The sequence below is a fragment of the Vicugna pacos genome, chromosome 9 (assembly GCF_048564905.1).
Source record: "Vicugna pacos chromosome 9, VicPac4, whole genome shotgun sequence".
Classification (NCBI taxonomy): Eukaryota; Metazoa; Chordata; class Mammalia; order Artiodactyla; family Camelidae; genus Vicugna; species Vicugna pacos.
Window position 1 is genome coordinate 1,716,131 of NC_132995.1, and position 11,772 is coordinate 1,727,902.

The following is an 11,772-nucleotide window of genomic DNA, read 5'->3' on the forward strand; positions in this document are numbered from 1 at the left end:
TATATTCTATATTCAAGTTTGTTTCCTACTTTTCTTCTTTTTTAGTAAGGGGAGACTTTATTTGAAAGGATTATTGCATGGGAGTGGGGGGGGGGAGGGACTATAGCCATAGGGGGCATGCAAGTGTGTGAAGAGTTAAGCAAAAAGTGTTTTCTTTTACAGAGAGGAGTAACATGGCTAGAAAATTTTTTGCCCTGAGCCCAGTCAGTTCTCAGGAAGGACTGCATGTTGGCCCAGGCTGAGAGTGGGCCAAAGTTCAGAGGCCTGAAGAAGAGAAGTTTAACCGCAGTTTGTCCAGTTGATGAATGGGGATGAAACAATACAGCTAATCATTTATTAGGCAAAGAATGGGCATTTGTACGGTTAGTGTCTAGCTTTGTCTCTGGTCGGCAATGGGACATCCTTGAGTGTTAACCTGTTTCCTACTTTACCACTTAATATTACAACCTAGATGATTCTCCAGCTATAACACAGCTAAAAAATTTAGTGAAATATACATACAGAAAAGGGCATAAACCATAAGTAGATAGCTGTTTCCACAAAATGAACACAGTGTCCATGTCATGAGCGACTAGATTAAGAAAACTGAACATTTCCAGCTTTCCAGAAATCCCATATGTTGTCCCCTCCTGGTCATTACCACTGCCCCGCCATCCCAGTCCCAACTGTAACCACTGTTCTGACTTGTAACACCTTAGATTTGTCTTGCTTATTTGTGACCTGTAAATAAATGGACTCATATAATGTGGGCCTCTCTTTTTTGAGCCTGGTTTCTTTTACTCAACAGCAGGGTACATCCATGTTCTCAGTTCTGTTTAGAACTCCGCTGTGTGAGTGTACCGCTGTACTGTGGCTCCGTCTCCTAACACTTCCTATTGTCTGATTTTTTTTGTTTTGAGCATTCTGGAGGGTGTGTAGTGATATCTCATTGTGGTTTTAATTCATACTTCTCTGATAACTAACGAAGTTGAGCCGTGTTTCACATATTTTCTCACTACTTATCTGTCTTCTTTTAGGCAGTACCTGCTCAAATCTTTTAACCTTTTTGCCCTTCTTTTGTCTGCCTTTTTCTTACTGATTTGTATGATTTTTAAATGTATTTTGCATATGAATCCTGTCCTTTGTAGGATATATGTATTGTCAGGCTCTTTCCTCATTCTGTATCAACTCTTTTTTTTTTTGAAATGAAATTCTTCTGTGGCTCATCAGTTAGTTCAGTTTGTTGTGGTTTGGGGTTCAAGTCTCTTTTTTCCTTCATTGCCATCTCTGAAATATTTCCAGCCTGTGTCTGTGGGTCTTCCAGACCTGGGAATGTGACTGAGGAAGCATCCTGTCTGTAGATGTACAAATCTTTGTGAGTGTTCATTTAGGCTTTTGTCTGAAGTGAGCTAACTTCCTTTGCTTCAAATAGCCTCTGCTGGGCAGTCCTGACTGTGCAAGCCCTTTGTGAATTTTTCTGTAATTTCTGCAGGTCCTTTCCTCATCTGAGACAACCCTGCCCACCATCTTCCACAACAGTGTGTTCTGAAGCAGCCTGCCTTTTAGAGAATCTCTGTCCTTTGAAGGGCAGGCTATAAAGATGCTGCACATGACAGAAGTTTTGGAGGTCTTGAGGAATCCCCAGCTCTTTCACCTGTGTGATCAAGAAGAGACTCTAGAAAACATCCCCATAAGAAACCCAGGGGCTCTGAAAGTTCCTTGTCAAACATTTAGGCATTTTCAGTACCAGTCAGTGGCCGGGCCTCATCAAGCTCTAAGCCAAATCCAGGAGCTGTGCTGGCAGTGGCTGCAGCCTGAGATCCACACCAAGGAGCAGATGATGGAGCAACTGGTGCTGGAGCAGTTCCTGAACACCCTGCCAAAGGAGGTTCAGACATGGGTGAGGTTGAGACAGCCCAAGAGCAGCAAGGAAGCAGGAAACCTGGTGGCAAACTTGATCCAGGCGTGTGAGGAGAAAGGTGAGAGGGCAAGGAAGCAACTGGCTGTCTACATTTATTGAACATTTGCTGTATGCCAGGCACGTAATAGGGAGCTGAATAAAAATTTGTTATGAAAGAATGAATTTTATAATCCAGTCTAATCTGCCTAATCTCATGTGGGATGAAAGAAATTTTGGGTTTGGCTTTTGCTTTCAGTATTTATTATTTCTCTGAGAGTACCCCTTCTCTCCAGGTTCTCCCCCACCAATTTTTCTTACTGAGCCTGAACTTTAGTGTCAACACAAAACAAAATAACACACACTGCCACACAAAGAGGGCATAAAATGTGGGAAATACGAGAGCTAGAGACTTATTTAACTTCTGCCAACATTTGGTCTCTTGAATACTCACGTTACTAGATTGGAACTGAGGCCATTTCAGTAACGAGAGAAGAAAGCTGTTCAGTCCTAATAGTCCTTTGAATAAAGTCGATACTAAAACCAAAGTATTGTTAGGGTATATGTAGAGAGACAAGGAGAGAAAGGCAAGGGAACAAGACTGGAGTGTGGGCCAGTGGGGTGGGTTAAGTATATTTTAAAATGTAAGTGAATAAATTTAAAATAAATGCTGACATAGCATGGATTAAGGATGATGATTAATCCAGTTCCACGCACCTGTATTCCTTATAAGACTTTGGAAGATGTTGGTGAACATGTTGGGCACTTAAAATGTATTATATTCTGGGTATTTTATAATAATCTATTTACTTCTCTTAATAGCTCTTCACGTAGGTATTACCCTCCTTCCATAAATGAGAAAGGGGCACAAAGAAGTTGAGTAACGTGCCTGTGGCCCCACGGTGAGTAATGGCAGTCAGGATTCAGACCTGTGTGACTGGCTCCAGCATCTGTGCTCTTAGCCATGCTGTTACACTGCCTCCAGCCGACATAGGGTTTTGTCGCACAGAGGTTATGAACTTGGCCAAGGGAGAGCTACTGATAGAGCTGCAATTCAGGGAAAAGGAAAGAGCTCTAGGATGTGAGAGAGAAACGACATTGTACTTGAAATGAGACTGCAGGCAAGGAAGGCTTTCAAGGTTCAGGTTTCTGTAGGGAAGGTGGTGGTTGTCTTCTCCATCAATAAGTGAAAAAAAAGTAGGAAAAGCTTAGTAATAAGAGACATCATTTTAAAAATGCATACTGTGTACTTTACCTGTATAATGGTTCTTCCTTACAAGAGCCCATAAAATTGTAGGTGTTATCATCATTTCTATGCTGCAGCTGAGAAACTGAGGTTCCCTGGTGACTGAGGGACAGGGAGGTTAGGGCCACTGATGTAAATGAAGAGGGAGCTTGTGCTTTGTTTGGAAGGTACTGGGAAGCATCGGAGGGTTCAGAGCTGGGCTCCTTCCTGGGACTTGCTGTACTCAACTGAGAAATGATTTCTGTGGTCTTTCTCTTGTCATAGGAAGTCCAGAACTGTTGCTCTCTCCATGGCAGGATGGGGTGGTGTGCGGGTGGCAGGCTACTCTGTGTCTGTGGGCGCTGCCAGACTGGACTCAGTTTCATGGTCACTGCTTTCTCCCTTCTAGTTTTCCCTGCTCAGGACCCTGTCCTTGCAGAAAAGAGGAACACCAGAGAACACCGAAAGAAGAGCACCGACAGCGCACCGGCCGTTAGACCGCAGGTGAGCCAGGCTGCCTTCCGATTCAGTTCTCCAGTCTGGGGACTGCTCCTTCCTGATTCCCAGACCTTCCCTATCACTTAAACCATGGCCTCTCTTCCTGAAAGTCTTTATATAAACATCACCTAACTGAGCCTTTCCCTGGCTTCCATATCAAACATGTTCTTCCGACTCTTGTTTTTCCCCTTTCCTGCTTTATTTTTCTCTGTCACACTTATCACCGCCCCACATACGGTATCTAACTTCTTCCTTCTTTTTCTGTCTTGAATTAATTTCTCTTTGTGTGGTGTTCCCTTTTATCTCCACTTTTGGCTTCTTCACGTGGCTTCACTGTTACTATGCTCCTTTTATATGTGAGGTAAGTGGCAGCCATTACAGGGACATGATGCTGTTACGAGGTTTCCTTTTTTTTTTAATGTGCTCCTTGATGTTCTTGTTAAATCACATTCTGAAGTCTAGAGGAAATTAGTATACTGCAGTTACTTCAGAACCAGAAAAAATTAATGGGAGGAGGGTAACGATTAGGGGAAAAAAATGTCTAAAAATGCTCCTTGAGGGAGAGATAAGGGGAAGAAAGTTGAGAAACTATGTTCTAGATGATCTGTACCTGAGAGTAGCTCTCTGTCCCTACAATGTCCACGTCAGGGATTCCAAGTGCAGATGCCCACGGGGACTGCTGAGGAATATAAATGAATTTATAAGTAGGTGGATTATGAGAAAGTAGGGGGCACCTGCTCCATCTAAGGGGCAGCTGTGACTCAGATTTAGCTGATGGTGCCATGTGAGAATGTGGGCCTAGCGCCCCAGGTCTTTTGATTTTTTTTTTTAAGAGAAGCCAGAAACCCTGTGAATAATATGAAATCTACAATTTTTTTTTGAGGCTGGCAGCTGATATGAGTTTTGAAAAGAGTGAAAAACCCATGTGAATCAAATAAATACCTCTAAGAGCTGGACAGCCAGTACATGCCCCCTGGTGTAAGTCAGATGTTCATTGATCTGCGCACTGTTTCTGTGAAAACACGAGAGAGAGATATTAGTAAAATTGGGTATCATGGTCTTACATAGTCTTTTTTTTTTGGCACTTGATTGTGCTGTTTTATTTATTTATTTATTCATTCATTCAATTTTTCAGGAAGGCCTATCTTTTTTAGAATACATTTTTACTGAAGTATAGTCAGTTTACAATGTTATGTCAATTTCTGGTGTACAGCACAATACTTCAGTCGTATAGAAACATACATATATATATATTCATTTTGCATATTCTCTTTCACCATAAGTTACTACAAGATATTGAATATTGTTCCCTGTGCTCTACAGTATAAACTTGTTTATTTATTTTACATATATTAGTAATATATATATTAGTAATGCAGTTAGTATATGCATTATTCTCTTGTTAGTTCATGTGTGTAAGCCTTTCTTTTCCCAGTTAAGATTACAAATCATAGCAGGCAGAGTCCCATCTTTTATTTCTTTTTCTTTAACATTTTTTATTGCATTATAGTCATTTTACAATGTTGTGTCAAATTCCAGTGTAGAGCACAATTTTTCAGTTATATATGAACATACATATATTCATTGTCACTTTTTTTTTGCTGTGAGCTACCACAAGATCTTGTATATATTTTCCTGTGCTATACCGTATAATCTTGTTTATCTATCACTATCTACAAATTTTGAACTCCCAGTCTATCCCTCCCACCTCCCCTGGCAACCACAAGTTTGTATTTTATGTCTATGAGTCTGCTTCTGTTTTGTATTTATGTTCTTTTTTTTTTTAAGATTCCACATATGAGCGATCTCATATGGTATTTTTCTTTCTCTTTCTGGCTTACTTCACTTAGAATGACATTCTCCAGGAACATCCATGTTGCTGCAAATGGCATTATGTTTTCAGTTTTCATGGCTGAATAGTATTCCATTGTATAAATATACCGCTTCTTCTTTATCCAGTCATCTGTCAATGGACATTTAGGCTGTTTCCATGTCTTGGCTATTGTAAACAGTGCTGCTATGAACATTGGGGTGCAGGTGTCATTTTGGAGTAGGGTTCCTTCTGGATATATGCCCAGGAGCGGGATTCCTGGGTCATATGGTAAGTCTATTCCTATTCTTTTGAGGAATCTCCATACTGTTTTCCACAGTGGCTGCACCAAACTGCATTCCCACTAGCAGTACAGGAGGGTTCCCTTTTCTCCACAGCCTCTACATAGTCTTTTAATAACTGCTTTTTACGTTCACCCTTCGGTTACCAAGGTTGCTGCATGTAACTGTAGTTAATTAGTTTGTATTGCTGAAATATTATTCCATTGTATGGCTATACTATATAATACACTATCTCCTCTACTATAAATGAATGTTTGGATCTTTTCTAGATTTTGGATGTTCTAAGCAGCACTGTTATGAACATATCTGTCTCTAAGCACACATGAGCAAATACAGCTAGGAATAGAATTTCTCAGTCCAAAGTGGTTTACTAATTTACATTTTCCTTAGCATCTTATAAGAGGGCCCAAAGGTCCACATTCCAGATAATATTTAGTATTGTCAGACTTTTTAATCTTTGCTTTATACCTCTGAATGGGTGTAAAATTGTACTTTGTCATTTTGAAATGCATTTCTTGCTTATTAGTAAGGTTGAGTATTGCTTCATATTTAGAGCTCTCTGTTTCTTACAGATGAGCCACTGTGGCTTCACCTGTCTACCCTCAGAAAGCCTGTAAGGAAGAACCAGAGCCAGAACTTAAACCCACCTCTGATTCCTGAGGCTGAGGCACACTGCCAGCCTTTAATTATTTGCATTTTTCTTTCTTTATGGAGTGATTCAAAAGGATCTTTCTTCTCCAACCCAGATCTGAGACAGAAACTGTCTCAGAAACGTTCCCACTTCTCTCAGACTACAAGACACAGAAAGGTGTATTGCTAGGTCCTTGAAACCTCTGGATTAGAACACTTGGATTAGAAGCTTTCTGCTGGTCTGAGTGTCTGCTTCATGGTCACTCCTCTCTCATCAGACGCCATTCCCCCCTCAGGATAATTCCTGGATTTCGATCACTTAGGAGTGTTTCATTTCAGGAGTTGGTGACTTTCAAGGATGTGGTTGTGGACTTCAGTCCAGAAGAGTTAACCTACCTTAGTGCTGCTCAGAGGCATCTCTACCGGGAGGTGATGCTGGAGAACTACAGGAACCTGGTGTCCCTGGGTGAGTGGTGATGGCCTGAACTGTCTCAGATGCCGCCGTATGTCCCCTGGGGGCAAGGTCGCTGGAGACAGGCTTCATTTCTCTTCTGTGTGAATTTTCATCTTCCTTATTATCTCAGAGTTTTTGGAACTCAGGCTAGGAGCTCCCGTGGATACAGGACAGAACCCCCAAGTTATGAGTTTCCTTCAACAGGGCACCAGTTCCCTAAACCCGACATCATCTCACGGCTGGAAGAGGAGGAGGCTTGCGCAGCGGAGGGAGACGGCAGCGCAATGATGTGTCCAGGTGAGTGAGGAGTGACGGGAGGCCCTGGGGACAGTTGTGGGAGGGCAACCCCAGTCAGCCGGGAGGGGCCGGAGCTGTCCTCAGAGCCCGCTCATGTTGGGGAGAAGGCGGGAGGTGCCCTCGCCTCAGGGGCTCGCGCGACTTGACCACCCCCTGTGCACTCAGTCCTTCCTTTCATCTCGTCTCCGAAGCTCCTCTCTTCCTGCAGCTTGAGTTCCTCTCCTGCCCAGCTCCAGGGAGGCCAGTTTCCCTTTTCTCTAGTGTTCCACCCCTGTATGCATTCGTGCCTTTCCCCAGCAGCACGGATCAAAGGGCTTTCCTCTCTAACTGAGATAAGCAAAAGCCTTGGCGTGAGACTGCTGCTCTTTCCAGCTGCTTCCCATTTTCCCTCATGGCAGCTCCTCAGACTTGTTGACACCCAAACCCGCTCTTCCCTCCTGAACTCCCTACAATCTGGTTTCCGACCCCCTACCTCTGCCCCCGCCGACAGACACCCATACTGTGTTCTAAAACTTCCCCAGAAGGTTCCCACTGACATCCTTTCATCTCAAAGACAAGAAACTTCTCGACTTTACTTCCCCAAACTCTGTAGCTACAGTATAGTAATGTTTACCATCTTTATGAAATCCTCTTCTTTGAATTGGGTCACCATGTGTATCAGCCAGGATCATCGTTGTCCTTCAGTTACAGTGAAAGAAAACCACACCCGAACTGGTGCAAGCCACAGGCGGATCATCAGCTTATGACGCTGGACAGCTGGGCTTGAGGGCGGTCGGCTGTGGGGCTCAGTGATGTCATTAAGGACCACTGGTTTCATTTTCTCTCTTCACTCTGCCAACAGATCATAAATATGCTTTCTTGTTTCTGTCTGAAGGGCAGGCATGTCCAAGGAGCATTCTCCAGAGTGAGGAAGCTTCTTTCCCAGAAGCCCTTGCACACCTGTCCTCGTTGCCCACTGTTTCGTGTTGGGCCACATCCCATTCCCGAACTAGTAGCTGTGCCCAGTCTGGTGCTAAGTGACACAGCCCTCCCTGCCTTTCCCCACGCGGGCAGAGAGGTGGATGCCCAAATGAAGTCCAGGGACCTCCCAGGGACGCCTCTGCCTGCCTCTCTGTTTCCTTCATTGCCTTCTCTTCTATACTGTAGTTTGTTTGTTCATTTGTTTATTTATACAGTCGTTCCACAGAGATGTATTGAGCTCCCGTGGTGGGCCAGGCATTCTCTCACACAGACAGAATCTCTTCGTGGAGCTTGCGTTCCAACAGGGGTGATGCCTGATGAACAGACAAATAGAGTCAGTGTGTGAAGCAGACAGAGCGGCATGTGGGAGGCTGCTTGAGATGGGGTCGGCAGGAAGGGCCTCGCTGAGGAGGACGTGAGTGAGACAAGGAGGAGCCCCACAGAATCTTGAGGAGGAGTGTTGCTGGAGGGGGGACAGCACCCAGCAAGGCCCCGAGGTTGGAACGAGCCTGGGGGTTCCCCAGACAGAAAGGGGAGCTCTGTGGTCTGAAGTGGAAGGCGGTGCAAGATCTGCTTAGAGTCACGCTAATTAAAATGACAGAATTTAAATGTAGTTTCTCAGTCACACCAGGTATGTTTCAAGTGCTCACCAGCCGCATAAGCCTAAATCCCTGCTGTATCGACTCCAAAAATAGGGACCATATGCGTTACTGCAGGGCGTTCTGCTGGGCGGCACTGTTCTGGAAAGATCCCTCTGGCTGTTCTCTAGAAAATGGGCTTTAGGTAGGCCAGCAGAGAAGCCATTTGGGAGTCTGTGGAAGTCCAGCAGCCTAGAGCTGGCGGAGGCCGGTGCTGTGACTGCAGAGCGGTCGGTTCTGAGGTGTCCTGTGAGCGTAGACCTGGCGGAACATGTGGGACACTGGCTGCACGGCAGGGCGAGGAGCAGGAGTCAGGGGATTGGGCTGCCTCTCCGTCTTCCACGCTGAGTGCTCTCTCCGAAGACCATTCCTAAGCGATGTAATCTGTTGTGATCCCTTTATAAAGCACAGACCTGACCAGCTCTTACCACCTTCAAAATAAAATCCAAACTTCTAGCAAAACATTTAAATCCTTCCCAGTCTGGCCTAAAATTCACATCCCAGCCTTGTCTCTCACAGACACTCCAGGTGAAACCTGTGTGGCTGGCTCCCCAGGACTGTGTACTTTCACAGTTCAGCGTCTTTGCTCAGGGTCTTGTAAAGCTTGCACCCCCATCATGGCTTCCTGAGTCCCAGTGCCATCCCCTCTGCTAAGCGTTTCCTGCTCCTCCGTGGACTCAGTTCCCCCATCTCTTCTCCCATAGTCATTGATGGTCTGACTAGAGCCCTTTCTGCAGACTTGTGATGACCATCTGGTTGGATAATGTCTTGCTCAAAAGAGGTGTTCAATAAATGTTGAATTGAAGGGAATGGGGTAAAACAAGAGACTGGGAACCAAGAACAGAGTTAAAATCCTTTTGCTTCATTCTGAGCAAGAGGCTGTTGCCCTGTTTACTCTGGTGTTTCCCCACTGGTCCTGCAGAACTATGGAAGCAGGCATTCTTTTTTTAAAAAAGTGTTGGGGAGTGAGATGAGTTTGAGAAATACCATGTACTGTACTTCTCTTTGGGATTTGAGATGCCAGTTACAGGTCTGGAGAGTCCTACAGGAGTGAAACCTGCTGGACTTGAATCATACAGTATCTGCCAGATTGACTTGACAGTGGAGTCCTTTTATGGCCACAGCGATCAGTTCTTCAGAATTGTGGTGACCTGCCGATCGTGGTCTGGAAAGTGCTGACAAACCCCAGTCCCAGGTCTCCTCCGCATTCTCCTGTGTCTGCATCTTTGTCAGGTTCAGTCCTCCTGAATGGTCTCTCTTCTGCCTCATTCTCACCCTTCCTTGCTTACCATGCTTTCCATCCTTCTCCCATTCTCTCCTAAGTTTCCCAGAAAACTCTTCAAACCTCCATAAGGATTATTCTGTTATTTTTGGTCTCTTCTGTTTCTACTATAGTGGTGTGTCTCTCTGCATAAAGAAGTAGAGGAACTTTTGCGTTTCTTTTAGATTTGGAGAAAAAACCTGAAACCAAACATCTGACTCCAAAGCAAAGATTGCCTATAGGAAAGTCATCCTCAGGGGCAGGAGTGGAGGATTTGGAGGTAGGTAACTTCTCACGTGCCCATGGAGGAGAGTCTTCTCCTGATCGTCCATTGGATTTGCACCGGATCAACCAGGAGAAACTTTTGAGTCCTGTTAGAATGAGTGACCCCAAGACCCTTGCTCAGGAAAGAAGCCATGACAGTGATGAATTTGAGAGCTCAGATCTTACTAAACAGTCAGAGGGTCTTCTAGGAAAGGACCCCCAGAAATGCACTACTCCTGGAATTTGCACAAGTCCCCAGCCAGTGGACTGTGGGCCTTTCCTCCAAGAGGACAAACCCAACAGGTGTGAATTTTGTGGAAGAAGCTATAGTACCCAGATGGCCTGCGAGAGGCACGAGCAGACCCATATGGGGAAGAAACCCTTTGAGTGTAACCAGTGTGGCGAAGCCTTCTACCTCATGCCACACCTCGCCAGACATCAGAAGACTCATTCCAGGGAGAAGGCCTCTGGATGCAATGAAGGTGGAAGGTCTTTCATCCCACAGGCAAATATCTGTGGCCACGTGAGAACGCACAGTCAGGAGGACTACTACGAATGTTTGCAGTGTGGCAGAGCTTTTGTCCAGGACGTGCATTTTTTTCAGCATCTCAAAGCTCATGAGGCAGAAAAAGCCCTTCCACCTGGGTTGCCCCGCAACAAGACGTACTTAATTCGATATCAGCGGAAACATGGCTACATTGGAGAGAGAGCCTGTCAGTGTTGTGACTGTGGCAAAGCTTTCGGTCGGAGTTCACATCTCATTCAACACTATCGAATTCATGCTCAACAGAGGCCTTACCAGTGTCAGCTGTGTGGGAAGTGTTTCAGCCGACCCTCACACCTTACTCAACATTATCAACTCCATTCTCAGCAGAGAACCATTGAGTGCAAGTGCTGAAAAACCTTCAGTCAGAACCTTGTCAACATCTTTGACTTTCTCCTGGAGAGAGACCCTTTGAGTGCTCTGAATACGAGGCGGCCTTCCACCAGCCCTCACGCTGTTTTAACAGCTGGAAGAGTCGTCGTGGTGTCATGAGAAAACAGCGACTGGTTACAAGAGTATAGAACAAGCTTTTTGCAGAAGGAGAGTCAGCACATGTGTCAGCCACCCAGGAAAATACCTTACAAAGAATTTTTTTGTTGTGTAGGAAAGACATTAATAGATTTTGCCCTTCTTTGGTGGTATCCATAAAATGGAGAGCATTATTTTGACATCTCAACAAAAACTTCTGGCTGGAGTTGGGCTCAAGACAGGAATTCTGTTGCCTGAGTTTTTATAGAAGTGTTTATGTACAGTATCTTTACCATACGGGAGGTATGGGCACAGGACATGATAAAAAGATTCTTGAAGTGTGTACTGATCCATCCACCAAGCTGAAGTAACTGGTGATATGTTCACATAGTACCTCATAATTTGCAAAGCACTGCCATATATATTATTTGATATTTTAAGGAATGCTGCGTGTATGTGCCTAGTGTGAGGATGTTTTTTCAGAAGTAGCAAACTTGAAACTCCAGGTTGTCATTTGATTTGACCTAGGTTGTAAGTGATGGGGC

General features: G+C 44.7%; 1 protein-coding gene across 1 annotated transcript; it reads left to right on the forward strand.

Annotated features, from left to right (window-relative positions):
• The first annotated feature begins 1,513 nt into the window (after positions 1-1,513).
• ZIM2 (zinc finger imprinted 2) lies at positions 1,514-11,262 on the forward strand. Its single transcript, XM_072968386.1, has 5 exons — positions 1,514-1,958; positions 3,511-3,605; positions 6,681-6,807; positions 7,000-7,092; positions 10,137-11,262. The coding sequence occupies exons 1-5, from the start codon at positions 1,580-1,582 to the stop codon at positions 11,111-11,113; spliced, it is 1,671 nt and encodes a 556-aa protein (XP_072824487.1). The 5' UTR covers positions 1,514-1,579; the 3' UTR covers positions 11,114-11,262.
• The last annotated feature ends 510 nt before the right edge of the window (positions 11,263-11,772 follow it).

Excerpts from the sequence above, each read along its gene's own strand:
- ZIM2 (XM_072968386.1), top strand. The coding sequence starts at position 1,580 with ATGCTGCACATGACAGAAGTTTTGGAGGTCTTGAGGAATCCCCAGCTC. Across the intron at positions 1,959-3,510 it reads CCAGGCGTGTGAGGAGAAAG|TTTTCCCTGCTCAGGACCCT; the intron begins GTGAGAGGGCAA and ends TCTCCCTTCTAG. Across the intron at positions 7,093-10,136 it reads CAGCGCAATGATGTGTCCAG|ATTTGGAGAAAAAACCTGAA; the intron begins GTGAGTGAGGAG and ends CGTTTCTTTTAG.